Here is a 13,817-nt window from a genome sequence, read left to right on the forward strand (position 1 = left end):
AACAAATTTACTCTTGAATGAAAGTATATAGCCACAGCTTAAATTTTTGAAATTTCCACCACACTTCTAAAAGAAAAAAAAGAGAGAAAAAAAAAGGAAAAAAAACCCAGTTGCAGCTTAACTAGCACATTCAGGCTTTACAAGCAACATAGAGAGATATCTGACAGATGAGAAGTACCTTTGACAACCCCTCTCTCACCATGTAAGTGAATAAATACTGAGACTGGCTCTTTGACATATGTAAACACATATGCCTTATTAGCATGATTTTGCTTTTGAGTCATCGCATTCAAAATTTAAATCTTTTTGTTTTACACAACAAATAAAGGTAAAGCAAATATCCATATCCTAAACTGAATTAAAATCCACACTGCATGATTTGTTCCTTATAGAGGTAATGGGAAAGTCAGACATAATACTGGATCCACGGTCTCCAGGTAAGTTTAAGATACAAAACACATACAATTTCCATATGTATGCTGAGAAACCACTCTACTGCATTAATATTCAGTAATTAAATCACTGTAATTATCCATTTTGTTTCAGAAATATAACAAAAGAGAAGGAAAGAGTCTTTAGACATGAAAGTCTGTGCAGTCTACCCGGTTAGTTAGAAGACAAAATGAGCCAGACATTTGCTTTAAATATTTTTTAAAATCCGGACGCTCATATGCAATTATAGTTTCTTCTTCTTGAGGCTCCAGAGCGACAATTAATGAAGCTCTTGGGCAAAAATGAACAAGCAGGTCTCGCTTCAAATTATCTCTTTCAGGAGTATTTATTATGGCTTGAGTCAGATGCTGGCACAGGAGTGAGCATGATACTGCAAATCTGAGTTAAACATGCATTCTAATAAGCCCAGGATTATGAGTAACCTACTTGTTCCAAATACTTTCTATGGCAATACAGTTCCGAAAAATGATGGTTTCTATTCATAATCCTACTTCTAATTACATGTTTTACTTTCATTAAACATCACAAAAAACCACTCTTCTGGCAGCAATCAGTTTGACTGTCACTCCATCAAAACTGCAAATCATATCCAAAACCCAAGACTTAAGGAACTACAGAAACATAAGAAAATCATTAACAGATCAGATATTCATCCAGCCAGTATCCTATGTCCAATGATGCTGATCAAAATCACTCTTTTTCTGAAGAATACATGGGCCAAGGACCTCACTTTACAGTCAAGTTTGCCACTGAAATTTTGACTACAGTAGTGCCACTGGGTTTGGATGCCACATACCTTTTTTTAGTTCACCTAAACCAAAGGACGTAAGCCATCCCTTCCTTCATTGAGTCTTCCCCATATAATCATAAACAGCCAGCCCTCTTTAAGTAAAACTATACTTATACCAGACGTATAAAATTATTTCTATTATTGCTCAAGACTGAGAACTGCCTTGCGGGGAAAATTTTAAATTTATATAAAAACATCTCACCACATGTTGTTTTCTGGAATCACAAATCACCATTATGACAAGTTAGCCTGCCATTTCATGAAATGGTAGGTTGTCATAGCAATTTCATTTTAGGAACCAGAACTGAAAAAAATACTTTACAGAGTAACTTACAGTAACTGGATTGCAAGTTACTGAACAACTAAGAAAAAGAAATGTCAAAGAACATACACCTGGTGCAAGTTACTTTAAAGTCACCTTTATCACTTATCACAACATGGTTAGTCACCTTCAGGGGTGTTTACTTTTATCAGCTTTGTTTACATTAAGGCTAGAAACACTGACCCAATGTCTTTTTCTACAAGCACATTGCAAAAACAATGCCAAGTCTCTCTAAATGCACAAATGCTTCCATAGAATCTAGCCGAAAACTTTCTTGCTGAGCAGCTGAGCTGCTCATATTTTTGCCACTGTGTGGAAGACATGCTCTCACAGCTCGCAGGGCACTCTCTGAGATCTTGAATCTTCTAACTCAATTTACTGCCAACTCTACTAATCTGTCCTCAACTAAGCCTGCAATGAGATTAAAATAATCACTCAATCATCCTAGCCTCCCTCTTCACACATGCATAAATTTCTCTTCTCTGGTTTATTATTTTTCTCTCACGTCATTGTCAGCTGCCCATATCACCTGATAAGAATTGACCAAAGGTCTGTTTGCTTCTTTTGAGTTTCAATGCAACAGGGAGTAGAGATTGCATCATACCCAGGAGACCGCTTTAAAATAGTTGTCTCAAAATGGTAAAATCATGAAAATAGAAAGGTAGAAACACAAATGTCCCCTTGTTTAGCAGAGTGCATAAAATACCAGCTAGTAACGACCAAGAAATACATATATTGGTGCTAGAGAAACCAGAACAGTGGCCTCTTCTCCCTCCCCTGATAAAACCACCCCCATTTCCTGATAAACCTCCTTCCATGGGCATCAGAAACCCAAATGGTTTAGAAGGGCGCTGTGAATTACCAGGAACAGAAACGCAGGAGCTCCAGAGGACTGCACCTTCCAGCATGAAAGCAGATGACATGCTGCAAATGTAATTTAATTTTGACAAAACCCAACAACTTTGTGTACTATAGCCCGTGGAGTTATGGCTAAATAACTCCCTGCTCACATCTATAGCTTGTACAGCCACCAGCTGCAAAAGTACTCCCACAGGAGCCTACAACAGGTACATTAAACCCTTTCCCTCACAGTTGCAAAGGTTTCTTAGCTCTACCAGACAAACAGCTTCTCCCAGACTTGTAAACTAACTTACAGTTTTGTTTTATAATTCATGCTGGTTCCCATAGAACTATGCTCTTTATGTCCTTCCTGCCACTTCCTTTCTCAGGAGGATTAAATCAAAGAAATAAAGTTCAGACCAATGGCTGTATGTATTAACATACAGGCTCAAGAATAACTGTGTGCACAAGTGCCAAGGTGTGAATCGATAATGTATGCTCTATAAAAAAAGCTCCATGAAGAGCATACTCTGAGTGCATATTTTGTCAATAAACCAACCAGCTAGCTGAGGGAACAGATGCAACAGTTAGCTATTTCCTAATTAATAAGGTAGCTCTAGAGGTCTTCCAGATCGTTCTGTTGGTCACGCATTGTTTTGCAGTGTGGACTGGACTCAGGGCGCCTGACCTGGACTCCTTGCAGATGAAGCTAAACTGGTACATGCAGCCCAAGGAGACACCTAAAACGTCCCAGCTAGCATTGGTCCTTTAGTCCAGAAGACCAGACTAAGTAATTACAAACGCACACAGTGTGAACATGAAGACCTCAGCACCGACTACAGATCTGCTTCTGTTGTGCCACAGCACTTGCTAAAGCAGAAAGAGACACAAATAACAAGGTTAAAATTTAAATTTGCCCTATGCTATTGGAGTGAGAGGGGAAAATTATAATCTTGTTTGAAGAAAGGAACAAAATAGATAGCTATATTGTAAATGAGTTTTAGATCTGTGACAAGCCTAAGAAGTTTTCTCATTTGGATCCTAACGAGATTCCTTCTCCGTGAGGTTGGCATGCCAAGAAAACGCAAGAATAAGCAAGTATATAACACACCTTAAATAAAAGGATGCATCTCCAAGCAAAGTTTAAATCAACCACAAGACAGGATTTCTCCCTTTGGACAAAACCTGACTGCAATACAAACTGTGCTTCAACTTACATTCCGCTCAACGGAAATACAAGATGACCAACTTGCTTAATGAACAAATGGCATAATGTTTCATCTTCCTGTCTTTCAGTTGAATGTATTAATTAAAATTGCTTTTCCCTTCTCATAAATGTGTTTCCTAGTTGAGCTGTGATTTAGTTAATAAACACGTTTGTTCTTATGTACACAGACATTTTCAGAATTCCTATTTATTGCCACTGTTTTACATGTAAAATAAATATCACAGAAGTCAGTCTACTTACCAAAGAACAAGAATGGTTCTCCATTTTTTTATTTATTTTTTGCCTTGAGCAAGCAGCAAAACCATGTAATAAGCTAGCACATAAAGATTTCAGGTAAACGTAGTCTTGTCCTCAAAGAAAAACAGTTAGCTGAGGAAAGCATCACAAAAACAAGTGGCTCTTGTACAAAGAGAAATACAGCAGCAGTCCATTGAACTTCCCTGCTTTCATTTCTACACAGAAGTTACTAGCAGTTTTAAGCAGATTATTAATCTACAGTAACAGGTGTTTGTTTTGGTATCCTCCACCACTAAAACTGCCAAATTCCCATTGAAAATAAAAGCAGATAATATTTTTTTACTTGTTTTTTAAAAAAGCACTATATTGTCAAGCACTTTGCAAAGGCAAGAATATGGGCCAAATGGTAGAAGGAATCATCTAACACACAGAGAGATGACCTTGTATGCAGATTGACAGCCTAATGCTTGTGACAAAGTGTGCCTAGCCCCTATATTGCTACATAGTGTTAAATGATTTTCTGACATTTTAGGGAAGCTAATGTCTAACTTTTAACCGTGCAGTTTTCTCTAATCTTCTCTTACCTGTCAGGATCACTTAAAAGAGGCTCAGCAAGGTAAGAATTCCCAAATTCCCAATTCTCTTGAAGGAGTATATAACTAACTTGCTACCGCTTTAAATCAATTTTATGATACAAAAATTGGTTTGCTGTCCGCAAAATAAAACAAAACTGGTGATAAGGTTCAAGGTCATGGAACCTATGTGCTGTACTACAGGCACCAAATCAAAATGCTTACCTGCTGGTTTCCCAGTCTTGGTCATCCTTATCTTTTTCTTCTTTGGCATCAGAATTGTGTGGGTGCTTCTGCACAATCCGCATCCCACCAGCTTTCACTGGAACGAAAACGAGAGACACAACAAATCTCAGCCAAATCAACATAACTAAAGAATGTTTTAAGGATGATGCTCCACTCCCCCCTAGTATTTTACAGAATAGTTTCACAGTAATCACAGTTTGAAAAAAGGGGCCCAAAGCATTTAAGAGTGGCACACATGAGGATCAGCTACTTCAGCACCGCATCTGCCATTCACTTTCACATCATGCCATCTTTGCTCATCCTGAGAAGTTGCAGTTCATTTTACCGCCTGCTTCCAAAATAATTTTAGAAAACTCAACCCTGTTTCAACTCTCTCCAACCCCTGTAAACTTGCAGCAGTCAGAATAAATGGAGGCAATGGCATAACACTATGCAAAAGGCCACAAATTCCCATAATACCACCATAAAACAGGAAGGGACAAAGAACCTCACCTGTCATTTCAAGTTAAGAATTACAGCTATAATAATAGCATTTCTATAAGGAAATACTTCAAGAACAGTATAATAAAAACAAAGTTTAGGGAAACTCTTAACTTGCATTTACAACAGAGCCTTTCATTTTGGAAAACAAGCATTTACCACTTTTCAAGTCCTTGTCATGATTTAGTTTTAGAAATTATGCAAATGATAAAGCATAAAATCTTTGAAACACCGAACAGTAAGTGAAAGCAATGTTCACTGTTTATCCCCTCCGAAGTGAAATGTAAAATAGGAACCAAGCCAGGCCTAACACTGTAGCTACCAGTCAAGGCAACAGGCAGGCTGCTCTTGATCTGCTTTCTGTTTTAGTATTGTACTTTCGTTTTCTTTTGCTTCAATCATTGCTACACATGCTTACAAGACCCCATCAGATACAATGACGCATCTTGTTAGCTAATTGGACGGGTTACAGTGCCATCAGAAAACATATCAGAAAACCATTATTGTGGTCAGGTGTCAATAAAATCACCTACAGATGCGTTGGTTTGTGTTTCACATTGCCATTGACACAGTAAGCCTGCAGATAGCCTCAGCAGAGATGTCACAGCTTGAGCAAGAAGGATGCCAGAGCAGCAATAGAAAGAAGTCAAAGCGCCTTGGCAGCACAGCTAGGGAGGCTGTTCTTCTGACAGCTCTCCTGTTCCAGCCACAGAGGGATTAAGGCACCTCACAGCAGTTCAGTGCTAATCCCTGAAATCCAGAAACGGGTTTAGTTCTCAGTTCTCAAACAGGACAGCAATGGAAACGACACTCCTGGGCATAAATTTTACAGCCTAGGTGAAAGCAGGCGGTAAAGAGAAAGTGACCTGCCCTAGGAGAAAGTGACAGCTCCCTGGCCCTGGAATTCTTAAAATATATTTTAAGCTTTGTGTGATTTTTGAAAGATAAACTCCTAATTCAATAAAGGACATGAACTAAAGACAAGTGACTAACAGACAAAACTAAAGAAATCTCTTTTAAAACCTATCAAAACTGTCCCTTAATCATGCACTAAAAAAAAAAACCCCAACCAACCCACCACACCAAACATTTTGTGTTCTTTCTCCAGCATAAAACTGGTGACAAATATCTGACATGGGATAAGGGAAGACAGAAAGGCTAGGCAACAATTAAATGTAGTTCTAAAAATCAAACTAAAAATTAAAATTCCTATTAATTTTTCTCGATGCAAACTCCTTAGAAGCTTGTTTGCAAAAGCAAACACTCCAAGTTCTGTTGAGTGCTGTCCTGTTCTAACGCCTCAGTTAATCAAAGTGATTGATATTTTTTATTTACATTAATTTAAAAATTTAACATCATTGCACACTCAGTTCTTACTAGTTCCCTTTCAGATCACTTTCTGTGGAACATGCTGTCTCCACAGCAACATCTGCCAGGTTACAAACAGCACTTCTGGACAATGCATGCACACTTCCATTTTCTTTACCATCTAATAGAAAACTAAAGAAAACAATATCTGAAGATTTAGTGATAATTTAGACAATCTAAAATCTCTCTTCTCTCATGCTGCATATCATCAGACCACCAGCCCCTTGCTTTCTCTTTATCTGTCACTGGCAAACATGTTCATGCAGCTAACACGTTCAGATTTTTCTGTACGTTGAATTAGTGACTAAAAAGCAAATAACCAGACAATTAAAAAGTGTAACAGTGAGTAACCAATGCAGTAACTTAATAGCCTCAAATGCCTGATTTTCTGTGCCAATATATACAGATATAGTACAATCAGCTAAACGTACATTGGTGCATAATTGGACAATCTTTAGCAATCCAGGGTTACTGCACAGATCTGGGAAAGCAAAAGAAGAATCCAGCAAACATGATACTGCTGAGAACAAACACGAAATAAGCAGACCAGCACCGTGTACATATAGATACATCTCTGCCACCTGTGGCACAGCATGTTCATACCCAATCTAGTTTCAAGAGACTGCTTAAGAAGAGGAATACACTCGCAACATAGTTCAGCTTCCTTTTCAAAATATTTCAAGCAAGCTACACTACCTCAAGGTTAGACAGAGAGAAAGATTATATCTACCAATGCTGAAGAAAAACCCACTCCATTTGTGAGATTTTCTTGGGCTTGAGAGGATTCATCTATTTCTTACTTGCATAGGATTTACTACATAATTTGACATGGTGATTTTGTCATTTTAATGTCATTCTTAAAAGAATATGAGATCAGATTTCCTTATAGTAAAACCTGCACAGAGAGAAGATTTAAATAACCCAGAAACTACCCTCCAGTACGCTGCCAGAAATCGGTGCCCGCAAGAGGACAGTGTCAACGACACCATGCTGGGATTATGAAGGAAGCAGTTCTCACACTAAAGAGGGAGATGAGGCTGCAGTTGCTCAGGAGAGGTCCAGCAGGACCTGTTCTAAGGCATGAAGGGACTGAAAACAGCTCCTTGGAATGGGGACAGACAAGGGGGGCAATCAGCCTCCGAAATGTGAAATAAAGAAGGGATCATCTGCCATCATACTTTGATAAGAGCAACAGCACAGGTCTGTTTGCCTCACTGCTGGGTAAGAGCCAAGTTTTGAATTTTAACTGTTATCTGCCATGTTTTACTCCCAAAGAGGTAGATGCGACTGTCGTCTTTTACCGTGAGCACTAGCCTGCATTCTTCTTAAGGATATGATTGTTCCGTTTGGAAATGTATTAAACAACTATGTTAATCAATTACCATTCAAGACGATCTGGAGTCAGTAAACATTCTCAGCCTATTCACCTTCCCCCGCCTCCACTGCTGTGCTCCTTCAGGACTTCTCCCAGCTTCTGAGACTGAATTCTGAAATAAACCCCACTGAGCCACAGCTTGCACCAGGTACCTAGAGAAGCCCACAGCTCTGCAATGGATCCCATCCCAGCTCGCTCAGGTTGCAGACTTGAGCCACTTCTTCATTGGGAAACCTTCCACTTCAATCCAAATCACCCACTGGTCACAACAACCAGACACGAAGTTTTAGAAATCCAAAGTATAACCAAGAGCTTTACCAGCTTCCCACTTTCCTTAGGCATCATATTAAATATTAACACAAAATTTATTTCTTACATAACATGTAATAACAGATTTCATTACATTTAAAAGATGTATGAAAAGCCAGAATTGAGAGAAACAAAAAGTATGCTGTTCTGCAAGCTTAAGGGAGCATACATTAGTATCCGACATAACAAGAACGGGAGTAGGAGTTATTATATACCTTTATTTCACAGAAAACTTGGCTCAGAGCTGTATTTTTTAATGCAGGAAAAAAGCACAGAACAGTTTTCATGAGCCGACTGTAAAGCTTCATAAATAAACTATTATACAATCACCTTGCTTTATTCCCCCAAACTATCTACTAAAGAACAGCTAAAAGCATAATTACCCAGGCTCCTTCAGAGGGACTGCAAGCTGTACAAACCTACTCAGCAAGGCATTATAGATGCACTGATCTCACTGACAGACAGATATTTAATAAAGCTTAAGCTGTTGCCCTCTTTTTTCAGAACAGAGTTCAAAGTCACTTTGCGCACCCTGTAACCAGCCTGAGGTCTTGAGGTTTCTCTCCATTTCAGTATCTCTTGTCTTTTCAAATGCTTTTCTTGTCTTCTCCCTCCCCGTGTGAAAGATCAATACAGAGAGGAATGTAACAGACTGCATACAGTCAGCAAGCGAGGGCTAGGAACGCAAATGAAAAATAATGCATTTGTCAGTTCTGCTTTAATTTGATGATTCAAATTCTCCCTAACTTTTACATGTGTGGGGTATGACATATCTATAATTAGAGGCAGGGCATAGGCAGCAAACCCAGAGCTTTTATGGCATTGGTAAAAAAAAAATGCCCGTTCCCATCTTTGCCTTGCTAGGAACTATCTTTGTTATTTATGAACACAACTCCACCTGTATTTATGTAGTCACCTCTTATTTATTTACTGAAGAATTTTTTACTTTCATTTTGTTAAAACTTGTTTGCAAACTTCCTTGTTGCATTATATTATTATTACTCTTCAAGGATCTAAACCAGCTTGAGACAGTGATTTAAACCCAGCTTCAGCCCTTACAATAAACATAAACTGTCACTAGTCAGCACATTTATTGTGGATTTTCCAAGTGTTAGAAGAACACAGGGCCACCTTCCTCTGCCAGCCAGCTCAGAACCATCTTCCTCCAGAAAAAATCTGAATATACTTTAAGGGATTAGTTTTTCTCTGGCCTCAAAGACAAACTTGGTGATCCCCTTCCTTCCAAAGCTGAACTGGCGTACACTTACAAAAAGTGCTCAGAGATCTTAAAAGGTGCATAGCTGAAAACATTCTTCAGTTCATATGTGGATGCACGTTTTACAAAGAAAATAATACCGAAATACCCAGATAGCAAGGAAAACCTTTGTTATACTCCAATTGTGCTTTTACATTGTTCACTGCCTGTTTCTTGTGCAGCCTAGAGGCTCACTACAGATCTTCAGAAAAATTCCACCCGTTTCCAACGATAGTTTTTGAAGCAAAACTCTCAAACAGGCAATGACATCAGAAAATGCAGTTACGAAGCACCTAATTGAAAATAGCCACCATTTATCCTTCACTGCCTTTCCACAGATGATGCAGCAGGAAGACACAGCTAAACCAACCTAACGTCCTAACCATGCCCTCACACCGAAGCTGATGCTTACCTGACCTCAAGAGAAGCCAGCTTCAGGAGCTATGGTGGCAAAAGCTGTTGACATTGGGAAAGGTACTTCAGTTAAGTTCCCTGAACCAGCTCACCAGGATGTCACATAAGAGCTAATGCCATGCCAAAAGAGGCTGCATAAGTGGGATGACTGCTCAGTGCAGAGAACAGCTTCACTGTACTTGTGAGCTGTTATCTGCCACGCAAAGCAAAGTTGCCATTTCTCAATTCTATTTCTATTTAAAGGAATGTCAGGTCCTCATTATAAACAAATTCAATTAGAGGTCAAAAATTGTTTTCAAATTTAGCTATTAAATCTCACCAATTGATTTGAGCATAAAACTAACCACCCTATGTATTAAGAATTTCTGCATTTTTTGTCAGAAACACTTAAAAAAACACCAACTATTCCACCAGGAAACACTAGAAGACAGATGAAAAGTTGTTGGTGCAGGGATCATGGTTCCCTTTTTTAATAAAACCATAATAAAGAAGAAAAACTAATAGTATGTGAAGGACCAAGACAACCTGAATACTGTAACTGAACCCCATCTGGGTAAAGTGAGAAAGTGTCATCTGTGGACCCTGGCAGAACAGTGCCCCACTGAAAGCGAAACATAGCTCCTACCCCAGCCACCTGCTGCTCTTCTCACCCCTGAACACGCAGTGCTGGGTGGGAGGTGCTGGACCTCCTTCGCTGGGCAGCTGATGAGCAGCATTCCTTGGTTCTTACCCTGCCAGCCTTCAAGAAATAAAGGCAGGAGAGCGCAGCCTGCTCTAGCCTGCATGCAAAATGGATGTGCAGAGTACTACTGATTTCATAGTTTGTTCACGCTCAGCTTGCACCATGCTACAAGCAGCCACATGGGCTGTGATGTGGCTGAGACTGCTCCCTTCTCATCTATATTCAGCCCTGGGCAGTTGGTTTATAGGCCTTCACTGCCTTTTGAGATGAGGGCTGATGAGGACAATGTTATCCATCTCCTGGGTCCGAAACTGGAGATCAGAGAATCACAGAATGCTTTGGCTTGGAAGGAACCTTAAAGATTATCCAGTTCCAACACCCCCGCCATGGGCAGGGACACCTCCCACCAGAACAGGCTGCCCAAGGTCCCATACAACCCGGCCTTGAACACCTCCAGGGATGGGGCAGCCACAACTTCCCTGGGCAACCTGTGCCAGTACCTTATGGCGAAGAATTTCTTCCTAATGTCTAGTCTAATCTTCCCCTTTCCAAACTAAAGGCATTCCCTCTCGCCCTGTCACTACATGCCTTGTAAACAGTCCTTCCCCAGCTCTCCTGTAGCCCCTTCAGGTACTGGAAGTTCACTATAAGATCTCCTCAGAGCCTTCTCTTTTCCAGGCTGAACAAACCAAACTCTCTCAGCCTGTCCTTGTACGGAAGGTACTCCAGCCCTCCGATCATCCTCGTAGCCCTCCTCTGGACTCGTTCCAACAGCTCCATATCCTTCTTATGTTGGGGATTCCAGAACTGGACACAATACTCCAGATGAGGTCTCACAAAAGACGAATAGAGGAATAGAATCCCTTCCCTCGACCTGCTGGTCCCACTTCTTTTGATGCAGCCCAGGATACAGTTGGCCTTCTGGGCTGCAAGCGCACACTGCCAGCTTATGTCGAGCTTCTCATCAAGCCCAATCCTTCTCTGCAGGGCTGCTCTCCATCACGTCACCCCCAACGAGATGCCGATACGCACAAACCAGACCAGGATCTGTCTGCATCCACACAGCTCCTCTGGGAAAAGGCAGGGAAGGGCGCGTCGCCCCGTAACCGGCAAAGGCTGACGGGGAAAGCCGCGAGGGAAGGCAGGGAATCATGGAATCACAGAATAGTTTGGGTTGGAAGGAACCTTAAAGATCATCCAGTTCCACCCCCCTGCCATGGGCAGAGGGGAGGAGGGACGCACGGGCGGCGGGGCCCGAGCCGAGGAGCACAAGGAACCCGCCCGGGGCTCCGGGCAGCGGCGGCTCTGCGGGGACCCGCCCGGCTGGGCTCACCCGTAGCCGCTCGCCCGTAGCCGCTGCCCCCCCGCCCTCCCCGGGAGCAGGAAGAGAAAGAGCGGAGAGACGGGACCCGGCGGCCGTACCAGCAGGAGGGTGTCCGGCCCGCGTCTCTGCTTTCTCTTTGGGAGGCGATGACATTTTTTTGTTTTACTGCGGCAGCGGCCCCGCTCCCGTAACCCCGCACCGCGGCGCCAGCCCGGCCCCAGCCCGCCCCGCGCCCGCCCTGTCAACGTGGCCGCCGGGCAGCTCCGGCTCCGGGACGCGCCCACCGGGGCGGGGCCGTGCCCGCGCCGTGCCCGCGCGCCTGGCCGCCAGGGGGCGGGGCCGAGGGGGCGGGGCCGCGGGGGAGCTCTCCCCCCGCCAGCCCGCGGTGGGGGTGCGGGACCCCGTGGGTTCGCCTCGGGATGGCAGAGTCACAGAATCACCAGGTTGGGAAAGACCTCTTGGATCAAAGAGTCCAACCATTCCTATCTGCCACTAAACCTTGTCCCTGAGCACCTCGTCTAGCCAGCTTTTAAACACCTCCAGGGATGGTGACTCCATCCCCTCCCTGGGCAGCCTCTACCAGTGTCGAAAAGCCCTTTTTCCTGATGTCCAGCCTGAACCTCCCCTGGTGGAGCTTGAGGCCATTCCCCCTTGTCTTGTCCCCTGTCACTTGGGAGAAAAGGCCAGCTCCCTGCTCTCCACAACCTCCTTTCAGGTAGTCGTAGAGAGCAATAAGGTCTCCCCTCAGCCTCCTCTTTTCCAGGCTAAACAACCCCAGCTCTCTCAGCCGCTCCTCACAAGACTTGTTCTCCAGCCCCCTCACCAGCTTTATTGCTCTTCTCTGGACGCGCTCGAGAGCCTCAACATCCTTCTTGTAGCGAGGGGCCCAAATGCACCCAGGCAGCTGGGGGGGGGTTGGGGGACCCCCCGGGCTCACCTGGGAATGCACCTGAGAAGCTGCGGGTGGTTGCAGGACTCACTAGGTCTGCCTGGGGATGTACCAGCGGAGCTGGGGATGGTTGTGGGACCCCCTGGGTCCATCTGGGGAAGCAACAGAACTGAGGGTGTTACAGCCTGCCCCGTTGTGCAGCGCAGCTCCACCTCTTGATTTATCTATATCTGATTGCATTTCTTTAGCATTTTGTTGTTTTTTTTTTAAAAAATTGTCTTCTCATTATCCTTTTTGCCACTGTGACATCACATCAGTGCTGCAAAACTACCACCCTGCTGACGCCTGCCTTATTTTTTCTCTTCCCTGAGCAATATGTATTCATCTTTATGATGAATATGAATTTCATGCTTTATGTAACCGGTTCCTGCCTCTAAAATCACCACTGGATAGCATATGCAATTTTAGAATTCTAGGTAATCATAGAACCATAGAGTCATTAAGGTTGGAAAAGATCTGTAAGATCATCCACACCACAATCTGACAACCCTGTTCCAGTGTTTCTTATGTTTAAACAGAACTTGTTGTATTTCAACTTGTGCCCGTTACCTCTTGTTCTATCACTAGATACCATGGGGAAAAGTCTGGTCCTCCTTTACTCCCTCACATCAGATCGTAGAATCGCAGAGTCATTAAGGTTAGAAAAGACCTCTAAGATCAACCAGCCCAACTGTCAGGCCAACACCACCATGACTACTAAACTATGTCCCAAAGTGCCACGTCTATGCTTTTTTTGAACACCTCCAGGGGTGAAAACTCCACTACTTCTCTGGACAGCCTCCACCTGTTCCAATACTTCACCACTCTTTTGGTAAAGAAATTTTTCATAATATCTAAAGCTCCCCTGGCCTTATGCAACTTGAGGCCATTTCCTCTTGTCCTATCGCTTGTTACTTGGGAGAAGAGGCCAGCACCCACCTTGTTACAACCTCCTTTCAGGTAGTTGCAGACAGCAATAGTGTCTCCCCTCAGC

The 13,817-nt window shown here is 42.7% G+C and overlaps 1 protein-coding gene across 2 annotated transcripts in view; it reads right to left on the reverse strand.

Annotated features, from left to right (window-relative positions):
• DAP (death associated protein) overlaps window positions 1-12,151 on the reverse strand; it is a 53,700-nt gene extending 41,549 nt beyond the window's left edge. Inside the window, exons 1-2 of one of the 2 annotated variants that reach the window (XM_054060214.1) lie at window positions 11,604-11,647; window positions 4,668-4,764 (exon numbers count right to left, since the gene is read on the reverse strand). In XM_054060214.1, coding sequence (XP_053916189.1) covers window positions 4,668-4,764; window positions 11,604-11,628 — 122 coding nt within the window. In that variant the 5' untranslated portion in view covers window positions 11,629-11,647. Of the gene's footprint in view, window positions 1-4,667; window positions 4,765-11,603; window positions 11,648-11,993 lie in introns of those variants that run through there. The other variant, XM_054060215.1, reaches the window with a different exon arrangement.
• Window positions 12,152-13,817: the final 1,666 nt, after the last annotated feature.

The sequence above is a fragment of the Cuculus canorus genome, chromosome 2 (assembly GCF_017976375.1).
Source record: "Cuculus canorus isolate bCucCan1 chromosome 2, bCucCan1.pri, whole genome shotgun sequence".
Classification (NCBI taxonomy): Eukaryota; Metazoa; Chordata; class Aves; order Cuculiformes; family Cuculidae; genus Cuculus; species Cuculus canorus.